This window comes from Taudactylus pleione, unplaced genomic scaffold, assembly GCF_031769625.1.
Source record: "Taudactylus pleione unplaced genomic scaffold, aTauple2 ptg000201l, whole genome shotgun sequence".
NCBI classification, from domain to species: Eukaryota; Metazoa; Chordata; class Amphibia; order Anura; family Myobatrachidae; genus Taudactylus; species Taudactylus pleione.
The window spans coordinates 27,910,179-27,922,535 of NW_028284603.1; the positions used below are offsets into that span (position 1 = coordinate 27,910,179).

The following is a 12,357-nucleotide window of genomic DNA, read 5'->3' on the forward strand; positions in this document are numbered from 1 at the left end:
GGGAATAGCCCACACCTGTCCATGAAATAGCTTTTGAGTTGATAGTCTCATTACTTTTGGCCCCTTAAAAAGTGGGAGGCACATATAGAAACCGTTGTAATTCCTACACCGTTCACCTGATTTGGATTTAATTACCCTCAAATTAAATCTGAAAGTCTGCAGTTAAAGCACATCTTGTTTGTTTCATTTCAAAGCCATTGTGGTGGTGAATAGAGGCCAAAATATGAAAATTCTGTCAATGTCCCAATATTTATGCACCTGACTGTATATACTCTTAATACTAGCATTTAGATAGCCCTAACATCAGCCTAAATTGTATAGTACCCTGAACTTTCACCATAGATAACATGAGCCCAAGGGTTATATTTACTGAAGGTCTATTTTAATCGATTTTGATTGATTTAAAATCAATGATAATCGATCAACAAATCAAAAATTGTCTGTTAGTAAATGTGTGATTTAGCCCTAGAAACACAACATCGACGTTGATCGATTTTCATTGATTTTTCAATATATCAAAATCAATTAAAATAGACCTTTAGGCCCATATTCAATTGCCGTCGAAAAGTCCCGGACTTTTAGCATGCCGGAGTTTTCGCCGTTATCGCCAGTTTTGCCTCCAGAAAAGTATTGCGCTCGTCACCGCGATTCACCCTATTCAATTGCAAAGATCGGCGAAAAGTACTGTCAGATTTGGGGAATTCAGCCTGACACCCCCCAAAAGATGCACTGACATGGGGGATCTCTATGGAGACCCCCGAATAGCTCTGCTGAAGGTATTTGGGGTGCTTTAATGCTCTCAATTGCTGCTGTTTAGTGTCTTTGCACAAGTGCTGAAGAATAGCATTTAGCAGTTTTTTTGGGGGGAAATAAGTAGTCCCAGCAAAATTGGGGTACTTGACAATGGGTATAAGCATGGTTAAAAAATTTAAAAAACGCACCTTCAGCATGCACCTGCAATCAAAAAACGAAAGTACTTTTTTGGGGTGATCTAAACTATTTTTAAACATTTTTTTGACACAGTTTACCTTTGGGAGACTGTACCAAGGCTGCAGGGGTGTTGCCGCAACTTTGCACCCCAATCCCCCAAATCTGCAATTTTTTCCGCCTCCTTTCAGTGGTGAATCTTTTCCGCTGGTTACAAGGCGCAGACTTTTCGCACCGGCGGAAAGTCTTTGCAATTGAATATGGGGAAAAGTTCTCGCCTGGCGAAATGACGTCACCGGCGAGAACTTTTCGCCGATATCAGCTTTTCGCCTGCAATTGAATATGGCCCTTAGTAAATATACCCCCAGTCATAATCAGAGCTTAGGTCCATAGTGTAAACTTGCAACAAGCTCTAAAAGCTCACAACATTCTCATTGCACTTATCATTTTTTAGCCATAGCAACATAAACATAATAATGATACAGTATGCTGGTGCTTTGCATTGCTATCCTGAGAAAACGTAAAACTTTGGAGCTGATTCAGACCCGCTCGCTAAAATGCGATTGCTAGTAGCTGGCCGACATTTGAAAAATGCGCATGTGTATGCGCTTTTCTTACTATGGTGGTGCCCTGGGGAGGCTTAGCTGGGCCATTTTGGGGGGTCCTGCGCTCTGGATTTGAACCCTAGTATGTTAGGGACCTACTGTAAAGAGGTTACCTGGATATGGTGGGTAGGCCCATAACCTTGGCCATGATTATGCTAAAAACCTCTATTGAGTGCAAAATTTTATTGCATTTATATATTATCAATAAATAGGAGTTGTGCACCTGAGATTTGTCTGTTTCCAACCTGACGATATCGTTAGGTTGTGCATGTTCAGGGATGAGGGAGGGTGCCATCGCTGAACGAAAACACTTAACGATATCGCTCATGAAGCATGTCGTTAAGTGTGTATGCGGCTTAATGTCTCAAAGTGGCTCTGATACAATATCACTTCGTATTTATACAAGACTTGTCTGAGAGTTACAACTTGTTTAACTCATCAGAAACACTACAACAGTAAAACGCAGAATACAAACATGCGGCCTGCAGGAGAGTTGATCTCAGCTGTATGTTATAGGGCAGCTAGTTATAGCAGAGTACGTATTGTGCTGACAACCAAAATGTCAACATGGGCTATATGTAGACAGTCAAAATGTCAACAGGGACAAAATGTAGACCAGGGGTCAGGGAACTTTTTTACGTTTTACCCCAAAATATATTTAGATACGCCGACGTTACCCCCTGGATTTGAAAGGAAGGAAATCCTATAGTAGTGCCCCCATATAATGCCCCTGTAGTAGTGCCCCCATAGTTATGCCCCTGTAGTAGTGCCCCTATATAATGCCCCTGTAGTAGTGCCCCCATATAGTGCCCCTGTAGTAGTTCCCCCATATAATGGCCCTGTATTGCCGCTTGTACAAAAAAAACACTTACCTTAATCCCTGCCCCTGCATCCGCCGCCGTCCTGCCCGGCTGCTCCTTGGAACTATGGTAGAAACGTCATGACGTCTCTCCCATAGTGCACATGGAGAGAGCCGGAAGCTGGAGTTCAGAAGAGAACTCCAGCCTCCGGCTAACGCGGCGCTGCAGGAAAGGAGCCTGGCGCCCGCTGGGCGTCCGGTTTAGAGCCTCCCTGCGGCACAGCAGGACATGCATATGAATCATTCTATATTAGAATGATTCATATGCATGCCCGGCTGTCTGTCCATTACCCCCAGGAATTTCATTTTTACCCCTTGTGGGATAATTTACCCCTGTTCCCTGACCACTGATGAAGACAATTAATATATAGAGGGGATAAATTGTCGACAACAGACTCAGAATGTCAACCGTCAAAATATAGACTTGGTCAAAATGTCGACAGTGAAAATGTAGACCGGACTATTTTGTGACAGCAGGTTAAACTATGAGCAGTTACCTAGGTTTTAAATGTAGACATCTAGTTACAATATGTTGACATTGTTCAAATGCCCATACTGTAGCTGTGTTAGATGAAAAGTTAATTATGCTACTGTTTTATTGCTTTAAAATGCAATGTTATAAAAGTGTTTTTGTCTATCTGTCCTCTTGTGTCTCACACCCAGTAACTTCAATACCAACTTGAGGCCTGATTCCAAGATTTTCGCAGAGCCGATACTTACAGAGATTGAGCGATTGTTAGCCATCGCACATGCGCAAAAGCTATACTGCACACCACAGCAAGTGCATTGTAATTACGCTGACATATGGGATTCAATCACAAGTAGAGTGACACATAGTCAGTGTTTAGGGGTGGTAACGGGCAGGGGAGGGTGGTTAGAAAAAAATTGCCGGCATGTCGCATCCTTTAAACACCATTTCATGGGCGTGGATAAATTAGCCATTGCGTTCTCTTTTGCACCACGATAGCTCTCTGCGTGTCAGGAGACTAGCAGTGTTTGAGGCAGGTAAGACTTGACTTGGAGGCTGAGTGGCTGCCTGATCTGCATCAATGTTACTGATGTTTGTGCTGATGTACTGTACGTCATTGGACGGATATGAGAAGGCAGCAGTGGGCGTCCCTACTGTATGCTTGGATAAGCTTTGAAGGCCATTTGCAATATTTAGCAATTGGGATCCGTGTGAGATCTCCGTAGTGATTGCATTAGCGTAAATCTCAGAATCAGACCCTTAATGTATATCTGTCAATAGCAATGTTCCTGTTTACACACATTTCAGGTAATAATAAAACTCATTATATAATTTATTTATTTTTTGCAAAAAGCTTACATATGTTATCATTGGTGAATAGTATAGGACATATTCCATATTTAAAATGCTATTGACAGTTTGTTATAGGGGGTAAGTTTGGAAGTTTGTTATTTTATGTTTATCAATTAAAGGGAACATGTATTCCATGTTACATGCAACCCTCTAACAGTATTAAAGCAATTCCTATGATACTTGTTTTGAAATAGTATATATTATTAATAGTAATAAGTATCAGTGCATGTCATCCAGATGTCATTCCTGATGTGAAGATGTATATATCACTGGCAGACGCATTGTAAAAGTTGACCAAGTGATGTGTATTTTCAATTGTGATACAAAGGATAAAATCTGGAAAACATGTACTGTTGTGCATCTTGTTTGTTTTAAAAATAATAAAAGCATGTTTACCCTTATAGTGTTTTTGTATTTATACACAAGGTTGTGAGTTTAATTATAAAAGATAACACTACTGTATATTGGTTTTTTTTATATTTAAATCGGTAAATTGTATAGGACTTAGGCCAGATTTACAATGCTGTTGTTATCTTTCATAAATAAACCCATAACATTTTGACTGTGTCTACATTTTATCTGTCGGCCCCATGTCCATGTCCATGTTGACAGTTTGACTGTCAACATTTTGACCATGTCGGCATTATGACATTTGGTGTTGACCTTATGATTGCCTAGATTTTCATTGTAGACAATATGACTACATCCCAAAATACGCTGTCCTGCTGTAACTCACCTCTACCTCGGCTTGTTACTCTGTAAATATGTTGGTGCATTTTTCTCGTACAGCTACTAAAATATCCGATTGACATGAGCCAACATGCATGATGTGATTTTTTGTGGTCATATTGACCAACAAAGAAGCTTTAGACCTATGTGCAGGTTGGGTACTGGATGCTGGAGCTCGGGATCCCGGTGGTCAGAATCCCGACGCCGGCCTTCTGACAGGGTTAGAATACCGATACTTGCCGGTCAGTATTATTTCCCTCTCCATAACCTAACCCTCCCACCCGGTGAATGAAACCTCCCCCCTTTGTCCCTAAACCTAAGTGCCAAACCCTCCCCTTAGTGCAGTGGTCAGGGAACAGGGGTAAATTACCCCACATGGGGTAAAAATGAAATTCCTGGGGGTAATGGACGGACAGCCAGGCATACATATGAATCATTGTATAATATAGAATGATTCCTATGCATGCCCGGCTGTGCCGCAGGGAGGCTCTAAGCCGGACGCCCGCTGAGATGTTATTACCAGCGGGAACCCGGCTACTTCCCTATAGCGCCGCGTTAGCCGGAGGCTGGAGTTCTCTTCTGAACTCCAGCTTCCGCCTCTCTCCATGCGCACTATGAGAGAGACGTCATGATGTCTCTCCCATAGATCCGAGTAACAGCCGGGCGGACAGAACGGCGGCGGATGCAGGAGCGTGGATTAAGGTAAGTGTTTTTTGGGGTTTTATTTGTACAAGTTGCACTACAGGGGCATTATATGGGGGCACTACTACAGGGGCATAACTATGGGGGCACTACTAGAGGGGCATTATATGAGGGCACTACTACAGGGGCATTATATGGGGGCACTACTACAGGGTCTTTATATGGGGGCATTACTACATGATTTCCTTCCTTTCAACAGAAGGGGGTAACGTCGGCGTATCTAAATATATTTTGGGGTAAAAGGTAAAAAAGTTCCCTGACCCCTGCCCTAGTGCCTAACCCCTAATCCTCCCCCCAGCCCCGCCACTTACCTTCAGGATTCCAGCGGTTGGGCTGCCAACGCCAGGACTCTGGGAAGTGTTGGGATTCCAGTGCCGGAATCCCTGCTGTCCAGTGAGGGGTTTACTTGCTGTCCAGTGTGGGGTGTACTTGCTGTCCAGTGAGGGGTTTACTTGCTGTCCAGTGAGGGGTTTACTTGCTGTCCAGTGAGGGGTTTACTTGCTGTCCAGTGTGGGGTTTACTTGCTGTCCAGTGAGGGGTTTACTTGCTGTCCAGTGTGGGGTTTACTTGCTGTCCAGTGAGGGGTTTACTTGCTGTCCAGTGAGGGGTTTACTTGCTGGCCAGTGTGAGATTTACTTGCTGTCCAGTGAGGGGTTTACTTGCTGTCCAGTGTGAGATTTACTTGCTGGCCAGTGTGAGATTTACTTGCTGTCCAGTGTGGGGTTTACTTGCTGTCCAGTGAGGGGTTTACTTGCTGTCCAGTGAGGGGTTTACTTGCTGTCCAGTGAGGGGTTTACTTGCTGGCCAGTGTGAGATTTACTTGCTGTCCAGTGTGGGGTTTACTTGCTGTCCAGTGTGGGGTTTACTTGCTGTCCAGTGTGGGGTTTACTTGCTGTCCAGTGAGGGGTTTACTTGCTGTCCAGTGTGGGGTTTGCTTGCTGTCCAGTGTGGGGTTTACTTGCTGTCCAGTGAGGGGTTTACTTGCTGTCCAGTGTGGGGTGTACTTGCTGTCCAGTGAGGGGCTTACTTGCTGTCCAGTGTGGGGCTTACTTGCTGTTTCATATCATGTAGAAGATGCTACACAGGAGAATTTAGGCAGAGGTAAGCCTTTCACTCCATCAGCATACTGTAGCTGTTGAAGCACTGGTACAGTAGCACAAAACATTACCAGAATCAAATAAAAGATGTCAGAAAAGATTATAGAGCAGTTGTTAATAAAATGTCGTATGTGAGCAAAATAATTAATACTGTGCTATTGCTTGGTCTAAATCAGTAGGAAGATTTAAAGCTGTTTTAATCAGCGGTTTATGTGTATATTCTGTCACCAGTTTCCCTGTATAAATGTCAAAAGGAGTTTCCAATGTGTTCCTCCAACTCAGACCCTGTAATATTGTCCATATTGCATCAAAAGTAATCTATACACCGCTGTGCACAAATAAGCTAATTTGCCAATAAAGAGATGCTATCACCAGAAGATAGAATTCTGTCTTGTTATGTAGATAATCAAATAAACAATGCAAATAACAAAGGATTCCCAATTCATTCATCCAGCCAGTCAGTGCTCTTTCTCTCTCTCTTTATATACTGTATACAGGGCCGGTTCTAGACATTGTGGAGCTCAGGACGAAAGTTCCTAGTAGCGCCACCCCCCCCCTCCCAAAAAAAAATAAAAAATAAAATAAAAAGAAAGAAATAACTTTTTTTAGATGGCATTCCTCTGCGCACCCTTCCAGTAAGGGGACGTGTCCTTTCGGAACACCCCCAATTCATCACACTGTGGGGCGTGCCACGCACTTACGGAGGTGCTGGGCTTCCCCCAAGCTCTCCCCTCATGGCGAATAATTGCCATGCATAGTAAAGCGCCTTACACAGTATGTCTTACACAGTAATGGCCTTATAATAACACATTATGCCACACGCAGTGATGCCCTTTATAACACATAGTAATGGCCTTTATAGCACATTATGCCACACGCAGTAATGGCTTTTATAACACATAGTAATGCCCTTTATAACACATTATGCCACACGCAGTAATGCCCTTTATAACACATAGTAATGGCCTTTATAACACATTATGCCACACGCAGTAATGCCCTTTATAACACATTATGCAACACACAGTAATGGCTTTTATAACACATTATGCGACACACAGTAATGGCCTTTATAACACATTATGCCATACACAGTAATGACCTGAATAACACATTATGCTATATGCAGTAATAACCTGTATAACACATTATACCACATGCAGTAATGCCCTGTATAATACATTATGCCACACGCAGTAATTACCTTTAGAATACATTATGCCCAATTCAAATTACACCACACAGTAGTCCCTTATTCATGTTATGACACACAATGGTGCCCCTTTTACACAATGCCCAAATTAGTGTCCCTTATACACAAGGCCCACAGTAGTAGTGCCCCTAATACAATGCCCACAGTAGTAGTGCCCCTTATACAATGCCCACAGCTGTGGTGCCCCTTACACAATGGCCCCAGTAGTGGTGCCCCCCATGCAGTGACCCCAGTGGTAATGCCCCTATAGTAGTGCCCACAGTAGTAATGCCCCCTATAGTAGTACCCCCAGTAGTAATGCCCCCATTAGTAATGTTCCCCAGTAGTAATCCCCCCATTAGTAATGCCCCATTAGTAATGCTCCCCAGTAGTAATGCCCCCATTAGTAGTGCCCACAGTAGTAATGCCCCTATAGTAGTGCCCCCAGTAGTAATGCCCCCTATAGTAGTTCCCCCAGTAGTAATGCTCCCCCGTAGTAATCCCCCCATTAGTAATGCCTCCTATAGTAGTGCCCACAGTAGTAATGCCCCCATTACCAGTGCCCCCAGTAGTAATGCCCCATTAGTAGTACCCCCAGTAGTAATGCCCCCCAGTAGTAATGCCCCCTATAGTCATGCCCCAGTAGTAATGCCCCCTATAGTAATCCCCCCAGTAGTAGTGCCCCCAGTGCTGGTGCTTCTGATAAAAAAAAAATACAAATACAATAATTACCTTAAGCCCCGCTCCTGCTTCCGCTGCTGTCCGGTCCGACCGCGGCTCCACGGCTCTATGGGAGAGACGTGATGACGTCCCTCCCATAGTGCTCTCTGCCGGAAGCCGGAGCTCAGGAGTGAGCTCCGGCTTTCGACTGCCGCTGCAGGGAGGGAGCAGGGTGCCCGCTGGTAACAAATCTTAGCTGGCGCCCGGCAAATGGAGCCTCCCTGTGGCGGCTAGCGGGGGGGGGGGGGGACCGGCGCAGTTTTCTTTTAAAGCCTTTTGTGTAAATACTGTGCCGTGCTGCTCAACCACAAAAGCATGTAATGATGAACATAAATCAGTAAGATAGGTGGCACTCATCCAGTATGATGTAATGCAGGGCTCAGCAGCGATGTTTGTAGAATGTAGACTATGTGCCGTATATAAGATGCCCCCACTATGTAACAGCTCTCGGATCCTCTTCGAGGTGCAAAGCTTATAATTTGCACGCACCTTGTAATTTTCACTCTCCAACTTTGCAAACTGTAAAACAGCCCTTAGTGCATACATTCACACCCAGACCTTGATTTAATAATATTCCAATGATTCTCATTTCAGTACCCACCGCAGGTTGCCAGTCTCTTTCTATGCTGTAAATTCCCTAGTGATGTAAAGTGCCCGAGGCTATAACACTAATTCAGGGCATACTTAACAGTCAATTTTGACATATTCTTAGCTCAGGGGAAAAAAATGATACAACATATATGAATTTCGAGAAGATTTATTTCCAGGTCTTGCTATCTGGTCACTGTTATCTTGTTGATAAAGGTGTGTGTAACTGGATTGGATTATGTTATTCTGCTCTCTTTAGCTGTATTATTTTCAGTGTACAAGAAATTGTCATGCATAGACACGGAGATTGTCTTTTATTTTCTAAAAGATCTGAAAGCTAATGGAATAAATAAATTCATACTTCTATTTTTTGTAGGATTTGTCAGCCAGAGGATCATCTTCACAGCTTCCTAAGTCTTTTGATCCGGAGCCAGTAGCTAAATACGGCACATTGGATGTAACTTTTGACTATGATTCACAAGAGCAGAAACTTCTTGTCACAGTGACAGCTGTCACCGACCTGCCCACACACAACAGGACTGGGAATAGTAACTCCTGGCAGGTCCATCTTGTTCTGATACCTATGAAGAAGCAGAGAGCCAAAACAAGCATCCAGAAGGGACCTTGCCCAATGTTCACAGAGACCTTCAAGTTTAATCACATAGAATCAGAAATGATAGCAAATTATGCCGTGAGGTTCAGACTATACCTAGTACGTCGTATGAAAAAAGAAAGGATTGTTGGGGAAAAGGTATTTTACCTAACAAAGCTGAATCTCCAGGGAAAGCTATCACTCCCGGTGGTACTGGAACCTGCGTACAGTCTCTCGGTAAGTATTTCATGTAGACGGGTAGACAGAGGACCTGAAACTTACAAAGGATACATGATAATTAGGAATGCACAGTCAGTGGTCTAGAATTCATCTGAATACTGAATCCTTTAAAAAAAACTGACAAAACTGACTTTAAACCCTCATTTGCAAATTTAAATTAAAAAAGTTTGAAACTTTATGTCATTTTCGTTACAATTGCAGGGAAATCACACTTTGTATTCATGTGATTTCCCTGCAATTTCTGGATCTTGTAAGGTGCGTTTGACCAGGGTCAGAGCACTGTTTTGTGACCACTTTTGCTGCAGTATATCTGTATGTCAAATGAGTATTGCCAGCAGCAAAAAGTAGCTGAGGAGATGAGTGAGTTTATATTGTGGAAGGCAATGATCTTGTGATGTTGAGCTATAGCGGGTCACATGATCAATTTGAATGCTGTGGTTTTCTTATCAGGAAATAGTGGAATTCTGAAACCAGACTGAGTGCAGATTCCCGATGTTTGGGAATTTGTGCAGGCGCCTGACCTGTGCTGCGCATGTGCAGTAGGGGTCCTGCGTTTTTGCTCGCAGAGCGGCAGCAAACTGTCAGTGATTGACAGTGTGCTGCCGTTTGTGGGCGGGAGGGGGCAGTGATGACCTGCGTTTCCCAAAACGGAGGCGGTTTGTCGCTTTTGGGGGGGAGAGAAGAGGCCAGTATTTCCGTCTGCTGACTGAGATTTCCTAGCCTCTTTCATCTGCGGCGGCCGGCTTGTGTGCCCCTTATGGGTCACTTAGCCGGCCGATGTTCTCGCAGATTATCCGTTGCTATGTTGTACAACGCAGCTCGGATAAGCAATGCATACAGGAGGCGTGATGCCTCCTGCTGCATTACCATAATTGCAAGGACGGAATTGCAAAGTTGTTTGCGGAATTGCAAAGCTGAATCAGGCCCTTAGTCAATAGAACGTTACAGTAAATGGGGAATGCTGGTTCCCGTCACACCAGCAAGTAATTCTGTTGTCAAAGCACTACAGGCAGCATTTACACAATAAAACCGCTGGTGTGCTAGGGGAACAGTGTTACACATTTACTGAGGTTATCAGTTGGTTCCAAATCGCCTAGGGCCTGATTCAGCAAATTTCCTATGGCGCATGCGTTACACAGAGATGCTGCTGCGATCAGGGCAGATGGAATCAGAAATTGAGCAGCAAAGTGATGGGCATTCCTGGGTGCTGACTGGGAGGTGGCCTGAAGTGAATGCAAAAAAAGTCTCATGGGTGCATCAGTGAAAATGGATGCATTCCCAAACACACAGCCGCTGCCACAGAGGCCATACTCGGACGGAGAAACAGCAACTGCCCATGGGCAGGTGCAAGTTTCGATGGTGGTGTGTCAAAAATCACCGGCGGTTTTACATTGAGCAGAGATGCCTAAAGTGGGCATCTCAGTGTTTGCACACACAAACGCCACCTTGTACATCAGGGGAGGACACAGGAACTAGCATTTGTATATTACTGCAGCTGCAGAATCTACTCTGAATCAGGCCCCTAGTGTTCCCACAAGACTGCTATTGCAGGGCGCTGAACCCTGCCCATTTTTTAAATGAACATATGCGCCCTGCCTTGTTCTAGAGAGCCATGAACTGCCCCATTGCAATCCAAATCGCAAGGGACATGGCTTAGCCAGGGATGCCATCGGTCCTGGAAGCCCTTTGCACCATTCATCGTCTTGTCCTAAACCATTAACTTTGCGCACCTCCTTTACCCTCTTAGAGTTCCCTGAAAGGAGCTCCACCCAGGCAGGATCCGGGATCACACTGAGCTGCAGCCTGCTCAGTAGGTCAGAGCTGAAACATCTAGCATACCTGCACCATGATTGGGCTGATCTGGGTGCCTCCTATGCTGATCTCTACCATGCTGACCAGTGTTGCAAGCCTATGGTGGGTCTGCTTAAATGCCCACAGACGGTTTGCCAGTACCTGCAGGCTTCTCCATTTGGTGGTCACAATTTTTCTGTACCTCTCTGCTAGCATGCAACCTCCCCCGAGCTGCCCATCAACCAGATCAACAAGCAATATTTTATCATGAACTGTACACATTGCCTACCCAGCTTGCTGCTATCCAACTAATTGAAGTATATGCTGGATGGTCTGATGGGCATTGATGGTGCATGTGGGTGATCTGAAGGGCATTCATAAAAGTGGAGTGGTCTGAGGGTCATTGAAGTGACATATGGGGAGGTCTGAGGAGCATTTACTGTTAATGAGATGTGAGATGGTCTGAAGGGCATTGAAGGGGCACGTTGAATGGTCTGCTGGGCATTGAAGGGGCATGTGGATTGGTCTGATGGACATTGAAGGGGCAGGTGATGTGGTCTAACAGGCACTGAAGGGGCAGGTGAGGCAGTCTGATGGGCACTGAAGGGTCAGGTGAGGTGGTCTGGTGGGCATTGACGGGGCATGTGAGATGTTCTGATAGCATATGGAGTTCTGAGGGGCATTGAAGGAGCAGGTGGGGTATTGAATGGTAAAGAGTAAATATTATATAATACTATGTTAGTGCAACCAATTTATAACAAGCCACAGCTGTGGTGTCACTTCACACCCTAAATTTTGCTCTTCAAAATTAAAATGTTCCCTCCTCAATGATCTGCACCTTGCCTGAAAAATGTGAAGATTATCACTTATGTGACCATGGGGGAGGTGCATTAAACCTCCTAAGAATTGGAGAAGTTGCCCATAGCAACCAATCAGCTTGTAGCTAGCATTTATTTAAGTACATTCTATAAAATAGCAGGTACTGTAGAAGCTG

At 44.4% G+C, this 12,357-nt stretch overlaps 1 protein-coding gene across 3 annotated transcripts in view; it reads left to right on the forward strand.

Annotated features, from left to right (window-relative positions):
* The window catches only part of SYT14 (synaptotagmin 14), a 234,789-nt gene that overhangs the window by 178,433 nt on the left and 43,999 nt on the right, over positions 1-12,357 (forward strand). For all 3 annotated transcript variants that reach the window (XM_088477535.1, XM_088477533.1, XM_088477534.1), the window contains one exon: positions 9,117-9,569. In XM_088477535.1, the coding sequence (XP_088333661.1) occupies positions 9,117-9,569 (453 nt within the window). The remainder of the gene's footprint in view (positions 1-9,116; positions 9,570-12,357) is intronic.